The sequence below is a fragment of the Schistocerca cancellata genome, chromosome 5 (assembly GCF_023864275.1).
Source record: "Schistocerca cancellata isolate TAMUIC-IGC-003103 chromosome 5, iqSchCanc2.1, whole genome shotgun sequence".
Classification (NCBI taxonomy): Eukaryota; Metazoa; Arthropoda; class Insecta; order Orthoptera; family Acrididae; genus Schistocerca; species Schistocerca cancellata.
Genome location: NC_064630.1, coordinates 228,369,120 through 228,389,773, shown reverse-complemented (window position 1 = coordinate 228,389,773; position 20,654 = coordinate 228,369,120). Strand labels below are relative to the sequence as shown.

The 20,654-nt window shown below is 44.2% G+C and overlaps 2 protein-coding genes across 16 annotated transcripts in view; both read right to left on the bottom strand.

Moving 5' to 3' along the window:
- LOC126188844 (uncharacterized) overlaps positions 1-20,654 on the bottom strand; it is a 2,133,693-nt gene that overhangs the window by 710,662 nt on the left and 1,402,377 nt on the right. The gene's annotated exons all lie outside the window — the stretch shown is intronic.
- LOC126188847 (uncharacterized) overlaps positions 1-20,654 on the bottom strand; it is a 102,267-nt gene that overhangs the window by 48,287 nt on the left and 33,326 nt on the right. The window contains exon 3 of one of the 2 annotated variants that reach the window (XM_049930489.1): positions 11,866-11,970. The exons of the other annotated variant lie outside the window; for it this stretch is intronic. Within the exon in view, the coding sequence (XP_049786446.1) occupies positions 11,866-11,970 (105 nt within the window). The remainder of the gene's footprint in view (positions 1-11,865; positions 11,971-20,654) is intronic. 2 annotated transcript variants of the gene reach the window in all.

Here is a 20,654-nt window from a genome sequence, read left to right as displayed (position 1 = left end):
GACAATTTGTGGTATTATGCAACCCAAAACACAACAACAAATCTTCAAAAGACGCCTTTTGTGCAAAGGTAGTATTATTGTTAACACTGTTAAAAAGCTCTATTCAAATATATATTGAAGTGTGGACTTGGTTGTCACTGCTTACAGTCATAAGCATGCATCAATCCGGCTTTATTGCTGTACCCAAGCACTATGCTCAAGGGTGAGACTTGGTGACAGGAAATGATGGGAATCGTTTTTGTCAGTGACACACATTTATTTTTCCATACTTTACAAGATAGTACAAACAATGTTTATCATTAATGTCCATACATACAGATCCATTGTACTGGCAGTATGGTTCAATGACCGATCTTGGTGGGGTATACACTCTGGTGATGAGCTGTGGTGAGACCATGTGGACCACGCAAGACAAATGCTGCATCTCCGAAAGTCCAGTTTTTGATGTGACCCATGGATCGTCATGACTTTCACAGGTGGGAGAAAAAGCTCTACAAAATGAATGGATGTACATCGTGAAATGAGAAAATGTGCAAGATTTCACATACACGGTTGTGGGGGATTTTGTTAACTTGGCTTGGTTTATGGCAAGAAAGGTCAGAGATAACGAGAAAGGTTGGAGACATGAGTTGCATCACCTTTACCAGCTCGCACTGCCTGCCTGCTTTGTCCCACATGGGCCTGTGCATGATGCACCATTGCCAAAATTTGGTGTAGCAGGAAAGCTGCATGTGTGGGCCATGTGAATGCCTGGCATCATTTAGTAGTGTCAGCTGTGCTGCAGCTCTGCTCTTCATGTGTTTCTCTCAGGGAGCAGCGTTCCATAGCGGCAAAAAAAATTCCGATCGGTCCATGGCCTGCATTTGTTTAAGTTCGCATGTTGCATGGTGACAGTGTGGGTGCAGCTGCGCTGGGCTGGTCAGCAGTGGAGGGCTGGTGGCCCATGAAGTCAGCATGCCGGACTGGCGTTGTTGGGCGTGTCCTTACACAGTCAGCTAGTGACAGTGCCGGTAGCATGTGCTGGCTAGAAACTTTCTGTAGCAAAGTGTGGTGTATGTGTGTGGCTGCAAGTCAGTTGGGAAGATGTCTCAAAGGCCAATGCACTGATATCTTAATAACGACGTGGAGTGTTGACTAGTGCAACAGTTAATGCACTACAGTAGAACAAATTTCACTTTTTAAATTGTTCAGAGTGACATCAAGAATGACAAGTCCAGGTGTTCACATGTGGCATGTCCCACAAGTTCATCAACTGACTCAGTTGCGGGAGCACAGTGCATTGCTTGATCCAGCCTCAAAACTCGAGGCAACACAGCCCCGGAGAGTGTACACGAGTATGGTGTCTTCACGACTTCAATGCGGGTCCTAGAGCTGCTAAGGACAAGTCCGGGGGCACAGAGGGTAATGTGTGGAGCTCAATGGCAATGCAAATACAGTAGCTGGCACAAACACCAATCTTACCTTAACACCCAATGTGGCAGAGCCACAGAGTCACAAACGCAGGCCCAGGAGCTGCAAAGGACATGGGAGGCACTGTCTGGAGCTCGACTGGATCTATCGGCTGAAGGTGTGTTCAACTGGGGATGGGATCTCTACAACACAGACATTTGAATCAGACGTGGAGGCCAGGGCATGTGCTGTAGTCCACTGGCAGCTGTGGTGAGGGTCCGGGCGGCAGCACGGGCTGCCTGGTTGGTGTGGTGGAAGGTGTAAGTGGTGCCACAATAACAGCAGGCTGCAGCTGTGCATCACCGGTGGCTACAGGTGCGGGATCTGTCTGATTGCTGGTGGAAATAGTGTCATCTGCTGTCAGATCTTCCTCAGGGACTAAAAAGTGTGTGGCTGCTGGAGCAGGCAAGTTGCAAGCTGGCTTGATGCGGTTGGTTGAGACTGTAGACTGTTTCCTGTTGCACTCAATGTCCAATGTTTTTTCCCTCAGGTGATCACATGGTGTGGTCCAGAGCAGGAGAGCTAGAGAGGTGACTGTTCTGTGTCGGTATGCAACATGATGTGCATGCAGTGCTGCAGGTTGGTGTGCACGAATATCTTCCCAGTGCGGTACTGCATCGGCTCGTGCTCTCGGAGAGCAGCCATTTGAGTGTGCAGGCATTTTACCAGAGTGGTTGCCATGGCTCCATGTGGGGGTGATACTTCTACAAAATCACACAGTCTTGTCAGAGGCTGTCCATAAACGAGACCAGCAGGTGCCACATCGATCTCCTCCTTTGGCATTACTTGCAGGCCGAGCAGCACCAGTGGAATTGCCTCAGTCCATGAGGTGTCATGGAAAGTTAGGGCAGCTTTCAGAGTCCTGTGGAGCCGTTCAACCATGCCATTTGACGCCGGATGGTAGTGTGTTGTCTCATGTAATCGGATGCTACACTGTCTGGCGACGTGTGTGAACAATGTGTAGTGAAACTGGCGACTGTGGTCAGTCGTCACATTACTGGGACATATAAAGCATGCCACTCAGGTGGCAACGAATGTTGTGGCAACGGTCTTTGCAGTGAAGTCTATGATTGGTGTTGATGCAGCCAGTGATTGAAGTGGTCCACTATACTTATAAGATACCATGTGCCTTAAGAGAGGGAGAGAGCAGGCCAATGAGGTCCACATGGACGTGTGCAAATTGACGTGTTGCATTGGGGAAGGTGCCTCCTGACTTTGGCAACCTGACATGGCATGTGAGAGCATGCCCATTTGCAGCAGTCCTTCTGAAACCTGCACCAGATGAAACACACAGTGAGGAGGATCAAAATCCTGTTGGTGTCAGGGTGTTACAGCACATGCACACAGTCGAGGGCACTGCACCAGAATTTCTCTGGGAGGAACAGTTGGTGTGCACTGGCTGAGATGTCACATCAGATTTTCCATATAGTTCTGGGGACAGGTACCAACCTCTGTTGCAAGCTGCTGGAGGTGGCGTGACAGAAACTGTGCAGTTCGTCATCATTCTCCTGTACTTTGCCAACGTACTCAAAGTTTTCACAGGTATGATATAATGGCACATGCTCAGGTCAAACAATTAGCGACTATGTTGTCTATCCCCGAAATATGGCAGATGTCAGTAGTAAATTGTGACATTGCTGGATATGACACGGTGAACAGAGTGATTGTTGTGAAACACATGAGTAATCAGTTTGTGGTCAGTGAAGATGATGAATTGTCACTACTGATGGGCAGAAGTATTTCACTGCTGCATATACCACAAGCAACTCTTGGCCATAAGCATTCCTAGTGCATTGAGATTCCAGTACCTTCTTAGAGATAAAACCGAACATCTGCCAGCTCCCATCAAGGTGCTGCTGTAACGCCATGCTGATGTTGGTCTGGCTGGCATTCACCAATACATCTAAGATCGCACTGTGTTGCTTCTGTGACATTTAATTTTGAGTCCATGAATCTCTACTTCAGCATGTCTGTCCAATTCACAGGGGTCTTTCCTTTTGAATTGGGACTGTGTAGTGCCTTAGTCATGGGCTCTTGCATGGTGGCAGCATTGGGCAGTGCATGGTGGTAAAAGTTCAACACGCCAAGGTAACGGAGTTATTTCATGTGCATCTGAGGATGCAGCATGTTTAGAATCACTTGCACTTTGTCCAGCTATGGTGTCAATCTGGTGGACGTAATTAAGTGGCCATGGACCTCGTTTCTCATCACACTGAATGCACACTTCACTGGATTGACAATGATGACAGCTTCACTCAGGTGCTGAAAGATGGTAGTTAGGTGGTGGCAATAGATTTTCAGCAACTTGGACTGCAGCAGGACACCGTCGAGGTATGTGAAACAAAATGGCAAGCCTCACAATATGCCATCCAGGGACTGCTGCCAGGTATAGGCAGCAGTGCAAAGACCATACGTCACAAACAGGCTTTCAAAAAGCCCAAAGGGCTTTACAATAGCTGTTTTCTCAATGTCTTCGGGTGCCACCAGAATTTGGGATATGCCTTTGCACAGTCAATCTTGCTAAATAATGCACAGCCTGCCAATGCATGGCTAAAGTCTTGAAGGTGTGGGACTGGATCTGTCTGGCACTGTTTGTGAGCTAAGAGCATGGCACTCCCCACATGGGCACCATGACTTGTCTTTCTTCAGTCTAAATGTGGCACCAGTGACCATGGGCTGCTTGACTGTCGAACTGTGCCTTCCCACAGCGTGACCTTCAAATCTGCCTTTGCTACTGCAAGTCTATTGGGTGCGAGTTGACGTGGGTGAAATGATGTGGGAGGGCAGGACGTGGTTATTGTGTCATGCACCATCAAATGATTAATGTCCTTTGGTGCACCAGCCAGGCAAGTGAGGTCATGGAACTTTTTGAGGATGTCATCATATGGTCTAGAGCACTTCACAGTTTTTATACTGTACAATGTGGCCTGCCAGTGCTGTATCACTGTCTTTAAATTTGTTGTCACATCAATGAGCTGGCCATTTGTTATGTTGGCTAGCAACCTGTAGTGGCTAAGAAAGTCTGCACCCAGGATCAGCTCATTTTCGTCAGCCACAGAAAACATCCACAAATATGTATGGTGTAGTCCTAGGTCTAAATTGCTGTTGTGTGTGCAGTAAGTTTTAATGGCCAAATTGTTTGCTGCCTGTGAGGTAGGGTACCTCAGCCTTCCCTGCTGTCTCCTAATATAGGATGGAGGAATATTGCAAGGTCTGAACCCGTGTTTACAAGATACTTCACACTGCCCACACATGCTATGAAGAGACATCTTGATACTGAATTGCAGCCAGGTGCTCATAGGCCTGGTTGCACTTGGCATTTGGGAGCATGTAGGGAGGATGACACTTTGTTGCTTCATTGAAAAAGCATGCATGCATGCTTTATGTGGATTTATCAGTTCATTCTTGCATACATTTTAGTTGAATTTCAATAATTATTACAATTTATCCTAGAATGTTGTGGTTATCATTAAGTGTTTTGCAAAATTGTCTTTATTATGGATTAAAGTATGGATGGGCAGGGGAGTTAATTTGATGGTCTTTATTGTCATGCTATTGTAATGAAAATTAAGAAAAGGAAAGTTGCTACTCACCATATAGCGGAGATACCGAGTCACAGATAGGCTAAAAAAAAAGACCCTCACAATTAAAACTTTGGGCCATTGACTTTTCTCAGCAACAGATGACAGACACACATACACACGTGCACACACACACACACACACACACACACACACACACACACACACACACTCAAACGCAGCTCACACACATGACTGCAGTCTCACGCAATTGTAAGGTTTCAGTTGCCTGAGACTGCAACATGAGAACTAGCTGTGTTTGCATGAGTGTGTGTGCTTGTGTGTGTGTGTATGTGTGTCTGTTGTCTATTGTTGATAAAGGCCAATGGCTGAAAGCGTTAATTGTGAGAATCTTTTTGTTGTGCCTGTCTACGACTCAGCATCTCCACTACATGGTGAGCAGCAATTTTCCTTTTCATAATATTGTACATTCCATCCCGGATTTTCCATTGTTTGAGTATTGGAATGAAAATTAATAACTAATGGTAGAATACAGAGTAATTGTTACATTGAAAACAGAGAGCTAAAAGAATATATTTGTCATGTGTATCAGACATTTTTGCTTTTCCCATTTATGTTTTATGACTTTTGTTGACCATGAGAGAAGAATAGTAATATAAGATGTCAGATTTTGTTATTTAATGAAAATCTTCTAAGAAAGTTAGTTGTCCTGATCTGAATGAAGCTGCTGCACACGACGCGTCAGTCTCTATCTTTTGCAGGAAGTTCTGTGTTTTGCAGTGATGGTACAGTATCATGAATGTATAGCAAGAGAATTGCTTTCAAGTATTTCAACCCTGGCCACCAGGAGAGCTGGGTTGTATGAGCAATTTGTTTCTCCATGCACATGTTTAGCTTAGATTTAAATTTATTTTCTTTTTTGACTACACTCTGATACCGTGCTATGATGTTTTTCAGCATCCTTTCTGATTAAAAACTGTGATTCTGTAAGGAGGCTATGCTTCAATTCAATTATTCTTGAGTTATGAGTGGAGGTAGCCTAATGTGTTGGAATTAATAAAATCTGTTATCCATTCTTGAGTTTTTTCCTCCTATATATAGAACACATCTGACAACTGTCAGGCAGCATTTCCCCTATAAGCACTGACAAATGGTGATCCAAAGGTGCCGGGAGGAAAAGTAATGTGACAGAGACACAGTGAACCATGCAATGGTTGAAGAGTGCACTGTTTCAGGATTAGCACTAAGCCTTTGCCACCATTCTGGCCACACAATCCTGTTCTTTGGTTTGCACAAGCAGAGGCATATTTCTGCTGCATGGGAAAAATGGCCAATGTGACTAAGTTTGCCCTTGTCTTAAATCCGTTGGACCGCAGATTTGCAGTCGAGGTACAAGATATCATTACTGCACCACCTGAGAAAGTTGCATAAACTAAGGTCAAGACAGAATTGATACAACATGCGGCTGCCTCCCAGGAAGATCACATGATCACATTACGCAAGCACTAACACAGGAAGAGATCAGCAATGGCAAGCCATTGCAGTAACTGTGTCATCCATGCAGTAAAGTTGACATGGGCATAGTAGCAGATACCTTGTTATGAACATTGTGGGATATCCACTTGCCACTGCAGATCAAGGCAATTGTTGCCTCGGAGATGGACATGCAGCTCAATTGAGCAACACACAGTTATGTTGGTAACATTGCTAGTTTGGTAAGGTGAAGAAGTGTTCACCATCTTGTTTGTTCCCAAATGTCGTTGATAGTCAGTAGCAGGCACAAATTATTGCCAAACATCCTTCAAGTGCCTGTTTTTAATTGATTGAGGGTCCGGTATAGAATTCCTGGTAGACGCTGGCTCTGACCTGAGTATATTGCCTTGTACGTCTCTGCATCATTGTCAGGTGCCAATTGCTTTTTGCCTAACAGCTACTAACGACTCTTCAATTGCATTGTATGCCAGTCAGCTGTTGGACCTTAATATTGGACTGTACCACCCATACATGTGAGATTTCACCATTGCGGACATCACAGAGGTAGAGCAGACCTGGTGCACTACCAGCTACTACCAAATGTGGTGAATGCCCACGTGGTGGACAACGTCACCAGCCTTGTTGTCACCAGCTTCCACTCCCACACAGCAGTCCACAGTGCCAGCGGACGGAGGATTCAAGTGGTGAGTACGCTGCATTACTGAGGGACTGCCTCACTTTGACCAGACCACCCGGTGCCCCAAGGTGAATACCCCGTGATACAGTGCACCATATTAAATCAATGGATGGACTCTCCATGTTGTCTATGTCTAGATGTTTGCTAAATGTTTGGCTCCGGACTGTTTAGCAACTGCGAAGGCCAAATTTGATTTCATGTTACAGGAAGGATTAATGCGACCATCCAAAAGTCTGTGGTCATCGGCATTGTACTTAGTGCCAAAGAAAGGTGACACCTGGCACCAATGCAGTGATTATTATGGATTAACTTTCAAACAGTCTCTGGCAAATACTCTATACCACTATTACAGGAACTTTAATTACACACTACATGGTGTCACCATTTTCACCATCTTGGACTGAGCAAAATCTTACACCCTGGTACCTGCAGCTGCAGGAGACATACCAAAACCACCATAATCTCACCTTTTGGTTTATATGAGAGAGCATGATTATGACCTTCAGCTTATGCAATGCAGTTCAAATGTAGCAGAGATTTATAGATTCTGTTCTCCAAAGATTACCATTTTGCTTTGCTTACCTTGATGATGCCCTGGTGTTCTCCACCAATCTGGACAACATCAGCTCCTGCTTGAGATCTTCGGATAACTAGAACAATATGGAGCCGTAATGAACATAGCCAAATGTGTTTCTGGCAGTCAGAAGTGACGCTTCTTGGTCATAAAATCTCTGCTGTGGGCTTTCTTCCTTTGACCAAGAAGGTAGAAGCAATACTACAACCACCCAGGCCACCTACAGCCAAGGAATTACAACATTTCTTGTGTGTGCTTAATTTCTACAGATGACACCTTCCCCATGCAGCAGAGATACAGGAACCTTTGACAGCTCCTAATGTTAAACAGGAAGTCTCTTGTGCACTGGACAGAAGATATGTGCTCTGCATTCAAGGATACAAAGAAGGGCAATGCCAATGGCAGTGCTTTAAACATCCTCAACACTTGATGCAGCACTAACTACTGTTGTGGATATGATCCAGATACCCATTAGTGTGGCACTCTAACAATTCCTGGCAGCCACTGGCATATTACTCCCACACATGAAATATATGACTGTGAGCTTCTGGCTGTACCAGGCAGTCAGATATCTTCATCTGTAAGTCGAAGTATGAGTCTTTACTTTCACGACTTCTCTGTCTTCTACATTGACCTCTAAATGTTTACCAACCACAGGTAATGTATGTGTGGTGGAGGGGGGGGGGGCTAGTGGTAGCTAAAAAGTAGACCCAAATGTTGTAAATAGGGTGGATAAATTTGAGCTTCAAATCCCTCAGCTTTCCCATTGCCAAAGGACACCTTGTATGCAGATGAATTCTTCAGACATGAGGCTACTTTTTTTTTCCTTCATCACCCTTTTCTAGAACACTTGTGTTGTATGTGCCAGTTATTGCTTAGACCTTAGCAATATAATTGTCGAGAAGAACTCTTTTTGTATTCCAGATAAGACTTCTTGTCATCTTTCTTACAGATGAAATCAACTTGACTTTATGGTGCAAGATTAATAGCTGCCACTGACTGCACATGGGTTTGTTTCTTGCACAAGATTGACTGCATTCTTTTTTAAAATGATCCAAACATTAAGTCTTCATGATTTTCTTTTAGCAGCTTCTATTGGTTATTGGTTGTTCATTGTTAAAAGTGAGGTTGATAATTATCTTTGTGAGCCCATTGCTTTTATTTCTATATGAGTAGTGGCTATATCTTTCACAGTGGCCATAGGAGTGTGTGTGTTTCCTGTTATAAATCTCTGTGAACCGCACATTGGTCTCCTGTAGCTGAGAAATTGCATTTTCTATATTTTACATATACACTGTGTATCACTGTAGTGTATGGCAGAGGGTGCTTTCCATTCATATTAAGATTTTTTCCTGTTCTGTTCATGGATGGAGTGTAGGAAGTATGAGTGCTTGTTCACCTGTGTGGTTATTTTTAATCTGCTCAATCACTTTATGGGATAGATATATAGAGGTCTAAAGAATGTCTATAGTGTATCTCCTGAAATATGAATCCTTAATTTTTCTAAGCCAGTTCTTGTGGTATGTATATCTTTCTTTCAGTGTTTCCCACCTAAGATTTCACACCATTTCTGTTGCACTCTTTCACCAGTCAAACAAGTCTGTGAAATTTCTACTACTCTTCTTTGTATACACTCTATGTTTCTGCAGTGTTACAGGTCCCACCATCTTGAGCAGCCTGCAAGCATGAGCTATGTATATGTTTTGTATGCAGTCATTTGTAGAGAAACGATACCCAGCATCCTACCTATGAATTGTAGCCCACCGTTTGTTTCACCTTATTACTGAGGCTATATGGTTCTTCCACTTCACATCTCTATACATTGTTACTCACAAATATTTGCATGACATAACTGACTAGTTGCAACTAATTAATCCTGTAGTCAAAGGATATCACACTTGTTTCATGAAGTGAAAAATTTAACGTTTCCCTACATTAAGAGCTACTTGTCAGTCTTTGCACAAGGCTGATATTGTGTCCACATCTAAAAAGGTACTACCACAATATGTATTGGATTGCATTTGCTCATATATAAGTTCATCGTTTGTGAAAATCCTGAGATTGCAACTGCAACTATCCATCAAAGCATTATGTATAACTTGAACATCAATGGTATTACTACATTCCTCCAAGTCAAACCAAACCTTCCTTGGTGTCAGTAGATTACCCTCAGTCCAGGATAATGTGCTGCGTCCTGTTTGTCATGAAATTTTCATGTGTCTGCCTTAGAAGGCATCAGGACAATGATCCCTATTGTAATTTTGCTCTGTAAGTTGGAGATGAGTGGAGTAGCAAATTAGGGATGGAGAGGAGAAAAGTAAACACAAAAGAGAAGCCAGGTTAGAGTCAACTCCATTACATTCATATACACACATAAAAAAGTTTTGCATCACCCCGGTTCCCAGAACTCCTGAAGATAGATGTTGACTGTGGATATTTTATCACAGACATAGTCTCTTTTGACTGTTCAGAGATGTCAGTATACCCGCCCAAAAATGTAAACAACCACGCATGAGCAGCACCTATTAGACAGAGGGGGTCCGACAGCCAATCACTTCCGGTCATTCCACCAGGAAGGAGGTACATGGCTCATGTTGTCTGTAGTTCAATCATACCCAGACAGTCAGTACCGCAGTTTGATTGCATCCTCTTTGTTACTTTGTGCCAGTAAGGGCTCTCAACGAGTGGTGTCCAGGCATCTTGGAGTGAACCAAAGTGATATTGTATGGATATGGAGGAGATACAGAGAGACAGAAACTGACAATGACATGCCTCGCTCAGGCTGCCCAAGGACTACTACTGCAGTGAATGACCACTACATATGGATTATGGCTCAGAGTAATTCTGACAGCAATGCCACCATGTTAAATAATGCGTTTCATGCAGCCGCAGAATGTCATGTTATGGCTCAAATGGTGTGCAATAGGATGCATGATGAGCAACTTCACTCCCGATGTCCATGGCGAGGTCCATCTTTGCAACCACAACAACATGCAGCACAGTACAGATGGGCCCAACAAAATGCTGAATGGACCACTCAGGACTGGCATCATGTTCTCTTCACTGACAATCGCCAGAGATGCGTTTGGAGGCAACCCGGTTGGGCTGAATGCCTTAAACACACTGTCCTGCGAGTGCAGCAAGGTGGAGGTTACATGCTGTTTTGGGGTGGCATTATGTGGGACCAATGTACACCACTGGTGGTCGTGGAAGGTGCCATAGCAGCTGTATGATACGAGAAAGCCACCTCCAACCAACAGTGCAAGCATATCAGCAGCATATTGGCAAGGCATTCATCTTCATGGAAGACAATTCGCATTCCCATTGTGCACATCTTGTGAATGACTTCCTTCAGAATAATGAGACATCACTTGACTGGAGTTGGCAGCATGTTCTCCAGACATGAACCCTATCGAACATGCCTGGGATAGATTGAATAGGGCTATTTATGGACGATGTGACCCACCAATCACTCTGAGTAATCTACGCTGAATCGCTGTCGAGTTGTGGGACAATCTGGACCAACAGTGCCTTGATGAACTTTTGGATAGTATGACATGATGAATACAGGCATGCATCAATGCAAGAGGGTGTGCTACTGGGTATTAGAGGTACCAGTGTGTACAGCAATCTGAATCACCACCTCTGAAGGTCTCGCTATATGGTGGTACAACATGCAATGAGTGGTTTTCATGAGCAATAAAAAGGGCAGAAATTATGTTTATGTTGATCTCTATTCCAATTTTCTGTACAGGTTCCGGAACTCTTGGAACCGAGGTGATGTAAAACATTTTTTGATGTGTGTATATGAACCCACAGTACAGTGATGGTAACAAGATGTATAGCAAGGCAAGGTTTGGTATGGCATTTGGGTGCACGGACTACACAGAACATTACAGATGGCAGAATACAAGGCATGAGAGGCAAGACTCAGCTAGTTATATTCTTTACTATATGAAACTTAAAATGTCACACAACCTATTCACATTCTGGAAACATCCTATTCACATGAGATTAAAAAGATACAGTTTGAAACACAGGTGTCAGTGAACACAGGTATTATGAAAGGAAATGCAGGTACATGAAATATGAACTGTTTTTGTTTCATGTTTCTATGATATAAATCTTACCGCTTCTCCTGTTTGAATGCACTCAGAACTGGCATCATCTTCTCCCCTGTTGGAGTTGGTGGTACAAACTTCTAGCTGGAGGTAATAAAGAGTACCTGCAGCACTCTAAAACAAATGTGCCTTTTTATATATCAGACCACAATCAAGTCAAATCTGAAGGCAAGTTCATAAATGAAGTATAACACTTACAAGAAAAAGCACATTTAGTACTGTCACCAATGTACAACCAGAGCAGAACTGACCTCTTGGATGGAGAATGCAGCTATTTATACAAACACTGAATATTGCTGAATGCCAGTATTTATACAAACATCACGTATTCCTGAATGTACAGAAATTCTTGGCATATACTCTCCCTGCACAACAGGCATGTTGCGTGGGAACAGTGTTGTCCTGCCAAATCAGTCTGCTTTGCAGGCCAGTTTACATTTATTGGTAAGAAACAATGGTCCAGGCACCTACAAGAAGGCTGCCTATCATGACTGGTATGTTGTGTTGGAGTAGTACTGGCCTACATTATCCATCTGCTTTGCAAGGCAGCCTGTACGTCAGGGGCAAATAAATGATTTTTGAAGCCCCTGTTATGTAGCCTGCCCTGTATGACAGATGTGTTGTGGGAACAGTGTTGTCCTGCCAAATCAGTCTGCTTTGCAGGGCAGTCTACATTTAGTGGTAAGAAATAGTGGTCCAGGCCCCTACAAGTAGGCTGCCTATCAAGACTGGTATGTTGTGTTGGAGTAGTACTGGCCTGCATTATCCACTTGCTTTGCAAAGCAGCCTGTACATCAGGGGCAAATAAATGATTTTGAAGCCCCTGAAATGTAGCCTTCCCTGTATGACATGGATGTCATGACGTCATGGGAGCAGTATCAGCCCTTCATCATTTAAGAGTACTCCTTGCACTACACATGGAGATGACTTGGCTGGGCACAGTCTTAAACGGATAGAGGAAGGGACGGATAGAACGAAAGGATGACGAGGAGATGCATGAGGCAGGTGTAAGATGTAGAGTGGTAGTGTGTAGGTGAAAAAGGAAGAGGGGGAGACAGAGATGGAAAGAGAATTAGGGAGGATGATTGGTTAGAGGAAGGGGAAAGAAAGACATTGTCACAGAGGGGGAATGGAGGAAATAGACAGAGAGAAGTAAAGGAGGAGATTAAGAGACAAAGAGAGTGGGAAGGATGAGATAGACACATATAGTTGGGAGAATGGGGTGGACACAGAGAGGGGAACAAGGTGGTGTGTTCAATATACATGTCAAACTCTTACGCAGGTGAAGCCAAGGGGAAGAGGCTAATAATAAATAATTGCTGGTGGTCAGGTTTGCACTGGTGATCCACAATGTGCCAGCCAGGGATGCTAATCGTTATGCTATGGTGCATGCCCCACATGTCATGGCATTACTACCTCACCTGGAGAAACAGCAACCCCCTCTTTCAGAAGTTCCCATTGGCGCTGACAACAGTGTCCTGGATCTAGACCTTGTCAATGGTCCTCTTTATGGTGGTACTGTCAGGTGTTTGCATTCTCGTCATGTTGTTACATCCCCTTCATTATGATGCACATTGAAGGTAGCCCCTCCTACCAAAGCTTCACAACTGTTGAGTGGGTCTTCATTTGCTTGAACCTCCCACTGTCAATATGCACCTCTGGACTGTAGTAGGGCTTCATAGGCAGGACAAGGATGATGTCCCTGTACTTAAGTTGTCTTGATGAAGGGTCATAATTCTTGACTTCAAATGTGACATCCAAATAGTGACAAAGGATATGATACCACCAAAAGCAGTACTTTATTAACTTTTTTCGTAGTCCTGTTGTCCACACAAGCATAAAAATTCATACCAAGCCTCCTGGGATCTATCTCACCCACTGCTGTTTAGCGTTTCTGTACTTTTGTCTTTCTCCTGGACATCCAGTGTCCACATGCAAGCCAGCTGCCTTGCTTTTTCGGCGCTGGTGATTATGTTTGAGGGTTGCCCACAAAGTAATGCAGTGCACATTTTTTCTTCAATAATTCTTTATTGAACATAATGAGAATTACACACACAAAAGAATGATGTTTTATCTACACACACGAATTTTCCAGGTAATCTCTATCCCATTTTATGGCCTTCCTCCAGCGCGAAGCATGGGTATGTATGCCCTGTCAGTACCAGTCCTTGTCCTGGTGGTGGAGCCAGTGTTTCACTGTGTAAACCACCTCCTCAACATCCGCAAAATGCAGAGTTGTAATGGGTCTGTCCTCATGAATGACAACATTAGCTCACTGCAACATGTGAGGTGTGACAGCTGTGGATGGTCTCCCCGACCACTGCAAATCATGGAGCTCAACTGAATTGCCTGGTGACCTCACCCTCTGTGCCCAGTGACTAACTCTGCTTCTGTCGACAGCAGATGCTCCATAGACTTTGCACAAGCGTTTGTGAATATTCCCCAGTTTCTTTCTCTGTAGTGAGAAATTCGATGATGGCATGTTGCTTGTAATGTACATCACCTACAGACATAATTTTGAAACTGTCCTGCAGCTACACTATCTCTCGGGTGTGACGGAAACTTGACGGATGCACCCAGGAGACTTCAAATAATACGTATGTAATGTTTCACATTCACAGCATTGTTTTTGGATGAGAAAAAAAAATGCAGTGCATTACTTTCTGGGCAACCCTCATGTTTCATGTAGTGATCATGAGTATCATCTGTCTGAAACTGGAACAAGGTACTTATTGTGACTTGACGTCATGTCAGTGAATCAGAAAGAACAGTGTGAAGGTTCAAATGGCTCTGAGCACCAAGGGACTTAACATCTAAGGTCATCAGCCCCGTAGAACTTAGAACTACTTAAACCTAACTAACCTAAAGACATCATACACAGCCATGCCCGAGGCAGGATTAGAACCTGTGACCATAGCGGTCTCGCAGTTCCAGACTGAAGTCCCTAGAACCACTCAGCCACAATGACCAGCACAGTGTGAAGTGTGCATTATCTTGTTTCATTGTGCTATCTGTGAATGTTGTGACAGGCAGTACAGTACCCTATCCTCTCCATTTTACATTAATGTATATTCAGAGAATATCTGCCAATGTTTTATTAAAGTGCTGTGTGGGACCACTAATCTGTGGATGGTAGGCAGTTATTATGCTGTGTGTGATGTCAGAACATGAAATTACCTTTGATACTATTGTCGACTGGAAAACTTTTTCAGATGAGACATCATCACAAAGGGTGCTTTGTGCTTCCAAATGATGTCTTCTACAAGGAACTCCACAATTTATGGAGCTGCAGCAGTTGGCACTTTTGGTGACTGCATAGCAGGGAGGTAGTCAGTGCAGACACTTGTCCATCAATTCCTGTTTGCTGAGTTCAGGAAACTCCATGAGAGATTGATACCTATACAGCACAATGGCACTGCTACAGGTGGATCTGGTACCAGATGCCCCAGAGGTAACAGCAGCAGGTCCTTTTATTATTGGCATCCATTACAGTGTCTCACAGCATAATGGGCCTGTCAAGACATGGCCAGTGATTCCTGCATCTGTTTATGTCTAGAGTCGTCATGAATCCTAGGTCTCCTGATGTTGGAGTGTCATGGAAATGCTTGAAGATAGCTGGTCATAAATGAGCTGGGATGACTAGCACCATTTCAATTCAATAGGGTCACAGTTCCCCTTATACAATGCACCATTTATTAATTAGAACTCTCCTTTGGTCAGTTCCCGATCCTTCAAGATGTCTATGGTTTTCAGTGGTGCTGGATCTTCCCTCTATTTAACAGTTATGTCATTTAATGCAGCAATGACAGATTTCATGCACACTGCTGTGTTCCACTACAATATTACTTGAAAGGCAGTTGGAATCCTTGTTTTTGCATCTGCTTTTGTAAATCACTGTGAAATCATACCCCCAAAAGCCTGAATGCCCATCTTGATAGTCAACCCAATGGATCCTTCAAGCTAATAAGCCAGCATAGAGAATGATGGCTTATCACAACAAAGAATGATTGGCTAAACAAATAAATCCAGAACTTGTATATGACCCAAACAGCTGCAAGGCACTCTTTCTCACATGTAGAATATTTCATCTCTGACATAAACTGTCGCCTTTTAGTCACCTTCCTGAATTTTCACTAGAACTGCACTTATATCATAACCAACAGTGTCAGTTTAAAGCTCTGCCTCAGTAATCTCTTACTATAATTCTAGGACTGAAGAAGTTACTGTCTCCTTAAGGACAAGTAGAGAGCTTTCTTGCACCTCATTCCAGGAAAACTTCTCATCTTGCAACAATCGTTACTGTAATGGACATACCTTGGTACAAAAGTCCAATTGTTGGTAGCATGTGCACTTTCCAAGAAAAATTCTCAAAACACAAAATTATGTGATAGATGCCCACTATTTTTATTTCTTGGCCAGTGAAGAGGGGCTTTCTTGGACTGGGGCAAAGGTCTGCAGTCTGAATACATTTTGCCATGGTTGGCAGGTGGCTGAGATGTATACTCCGGGAAATGGAAAAAAGAACACATTGACACCGGTGTGTCAGACCCACCATACTTGCTCCAGACACTGCGAGAGGGCTGTACAAGCAATGATCACACGCACGGCACAGCGGACACACCAGGAACCGCGGTGTTGGCTGTCGAATGGCGCTAGCTGCGCAGCATTTGTGCACCGCCGCCGTCAGTGTCAGCCAGTTTGCCGTGGCATACGGAGCTCCATCGCAGTCTTTAACACTGGTAGCATGCCGCGACAGCGTGGACGTGAACCATATGTGCAGTTGACGGACTTTGAGCGAGGGCGTATAGTGGGCATGCGGGAGGCCGGGTGGACGTACCGCCGAATTGCTCAACACGTGGGGCGTGAGGTCTCCACAGTACATCGATGTTGTCGGCAGTGGTCGGAGGAAGGTGCATGTGTCCGTCGACCTGGGACCGGACCGCAGCGACGCACGGATGCACGCCAAGACCGTAGGACCCTACGCAGTGCCGTAGGGGACTGCACTGCCACTTCCCAACAAATTAGGGACACTGTTGCTCCTGGGGTATCGGCAAGGACCATTCGCAACCGTCTCCATGAAGCTGGGCTACGGTCCCGCACACCGTTAGGCCGTCTTCTGCTCACGCCCCAACATCGTGCAGCCCGCCTCCAGTGGTGTCGCGACAGGCGTGAATGGAGGGACGAATGGAGACGTATCGTCTTCAGCGATGAGAGTCGCTTCTGCCTTGGTGCCAATGATGGTCGTATGCGTGTGTGGCGCCGTGCAGGTGAGCGCCACAATCAGGACTGCATACGACCGAGGCACACAGGGCCAACACCCGGCATCATGGTGTGGGGAGCGATCTCCTACACTGGCCGTACACCACAGGTGATCGTCGAGGGGACACTGAATAGTGCACGGTACATCCAAACCGTCATCGAACCCATCGTTCTACCATTCCTAGACCGGCAAGGGAACTTGCTGTTCCAACAGGACAATGCACGTCCGCATGTATCCCTCCCGTGCCACCCAACGTGCTCTAGAAGGTGTAAGTCAACTACCCTGGCCAGCAAGATCTCCGGATCTGTCCCCCATTGAGCATGTTTGGGACTGGATGAAGCGTCGTCTCATGCGGTCTGCACGTCCAGCACGAACGCTGGTCCAACTGAGGCGCCAGGTGGAAATGGCATGGCAAGCCATTCCACAGGACTACATCCAGCATCTCTACGATTGTCTCCATGGGAGAATAGCATCCTGCATTGCTGCAAAAGGTGGTTATCACTGTACTAGTGCCGACATTGTGCATGCTCTGTTGCCTGTGTCTATGTGCCTGTGGTTCTGTCAGTGTGATCATGTGATGTATCTGACCCCAGGAATGTGTCAATAAAGTTTCCCCTTCCTGGGAAAATGAATTCATGGTGTTCTTATTTCAATTTCCAGGAGTGTAGTTCAAACACTTTCAAAAAATGACACTTTGAATCATATGACACTGAGACGACGTCCCTTTAAGATTTTGCAGCAGGTTGTGCATCATATGCTGGTGCATTACACAGTCTAAATGGCATACCTTTAATGTAACAGAGGCTGTCAAGAGTAATGAAGGCAAGCTGTTCCAAGTCAGCCTCATAAACCCAGATTTACCATTAGCCTGTCTCCACATCCACAGTTGAGAAATATGTACTTTGCCCCTTTCAGGCAGTCTACAATGTTAGCAATGTGTGACAATGGATAGACATCTTTCTTCATGAAACTTCCTGGCAGATTAAAACGGTTTGCCGGACCGAGACTTGAACATGGGGACTTTGCCTTTCGTGGGGAAGTGCTCTACCCTCTGAGCTACCCAAGCACGACTCACACCCTGTCCTCACAGCTTCACTTCTGCCAGTACCTCGTCTCCTACCTTCCAAATTTTACAGAAGCTCTCCTGCATAGGAGAGCCAAATGAGAGTGTCCCCCATCCCCTGGCTGCCTGAGAAAAAGCTTGAGAAAAGGATTAGGGAAGGGAGCTGTTTGACCTTGAGGCAGCAGGTCACCTCATTTGCAGAACTGCAAGACAGACCAAGCTCATGGAGTGGACCCACCTGTTATTTAGACACTATTGGGTGGCAAATTGTCTCGCTATGCAGAAACAGGATGTGCACTCCAAGAAGATGGAATTAGATACTGTGAAACAATTAACCACGTGTCTCCTGTGCCAGAAGGCTAAGCCAGCAAGAGAAAGAATTATGAGATTATTGCAGCACGTCTTTGCATCTGCACTGTGAGAACTACTTTCAGTAGATACGTAGTGGAAAGTCTTCCTATAGGCAGAGGTGGAACTCAATTTCTTTTTTCCATCCTAGATTAATTTAAAACGTACAGTTTGTATCAAAAAGAATCATCTAATTTGGCATCCCTGTATTCCTCAAACTAGTAAACATATACAATGAATTTTGTTTTTTGGTGAATGGGAAATTCAAAAAGTTTTTTTTTCGTACCTTTTCAAAGGTGTTCAATATGCACCCCCTTGAGATGCATGGCATATGTCAGTGTGGTATTCAAATTGTTCCCACACTGCAGGGAGCATGTCTTGAGTTACAGCTTCCACAGTTGCTGTTATGTGAAGTCTCAGTTCATTCATTGTTGCTGTTAACGGAGTCACATAAACAGTATTTTATAAACCCCCCCATAAGAAATAATCACATACAATCAAGTCCGGTGGCCTTGGAGGCCAGTAATCTAAGGTTGAATCATTTTTTCAAGTGTGACCGATCCAGTGTTCAGTAATTCTTTGATTTAAAAATACATGCGCTTCCAGATGCCAGTGAGTGGTGTCCTATACTGTTGGTGAATGAAGTCATTCAAATCAGTCTCCAGCTGTGGGAAAAGACAGTTCTCAGGCATATAAAGATATGTGCTTCCTGTAACAGGCTTTCCAGCAAAGAAAAATGGACCATACACCTTTTCCTGTGAACTGCACAAAACACTTTAAATTTTGGAGAGTCCCTCTCATGTTGTACAGCTTCATGTAGTTGTTCCATACTCCATATTCTCACATTATGATGGTTCACCTTTCCATTTAAATGGAATGTTGCCTTATCACTAAACACTAAGTGAGGAAGAAAACTGTCATCCTCCATCTTGCCTAAGAATGAAATTACAGAACTTCACATGTTGTTATTTGTCACCTTAATGAAGAGTTTGCAGTAGCTGAATTTTGTATGGTTTCATGTGTAAACATCAACAAAACCCATGCCAGATGGACATCAGGGGCATGTTGAGCTGTTGAGCTGCATGGCAAACTGGTTTTTGCAGCCTCCTTGTGGAACTATGGTGGATGCATTCGAAGTCTGTCAGACACTCAAGTATGGCCCAGCGATTTGCCTTTACACAAATAACCTGCGTCTTGGAACTGTTCACACCATTGTCTAATGTTCTGTGCTATAGGAGGATCCACACAATACCAAGTACAAAAGCCATCCTGAACTGCACAAAATGTAGAACACAAAACACTTTCTGTTGTCCCGACACCATTTTTACTAGACCTGAAGTGAGCACACACTGCTGACTTGAGAGTTTGCTCTTTCCAACAGTACATTATTCACACACATATGTCAAGTAACATAATAGCTACGCTTTTTTAAACCAGATGATTCTTCTTGATACACCCTGTATACTATTTTCTATTCCAAGAGAATAACGTCAGCTATTCCTCTTGTGAGGTGTTTGTGGCATTACGCTGATAAGTTTGGTAACCCCAAAGGGATCTTGTTGGACAATGGATCACAGTTCATATCTCGTGCCTTGATCACTAAAATGCAGCAGTGAGGAGTCACTATTCACCTGAGGCCTATGAGAAAGACAGGCAGCGGTGCGTACATCACGAAGGTAGGCTGAGCTCGCTTACTTGCTTGCTCTACTCAGCAGAAAAACTCGCTTGCTCTACTCGGCAGAAAAACTGCATTTCTACACCTGTTAACAGGATGTGTATGTACAAACAAGAATTGCATATTCTTCTGGAATCCACTATTATGGTGATAGAAAGTGCTTAGGCCTACTAATTATTTGTTACAGCTGTACTGGGGTACAATAAAATTAAAATCATGTCAAGATGATTGCATATCTTGTATGAAATGAGGACTGTTACACAGCAGAGATTAAATGCTACAAACAAGCTGTTATACCATTTATGTTGAGAAATTATCGTAAATATTTTTGTATGACCAGTAGTCAATAAGACTTCACAATACCAGATTCCAGTAGAAGATGCAATTCCCATTGGCACGTACACACCCAGTTGCAAGTTAACAGGTTTAGAAGTGCATTTTGTCTGCTTAGT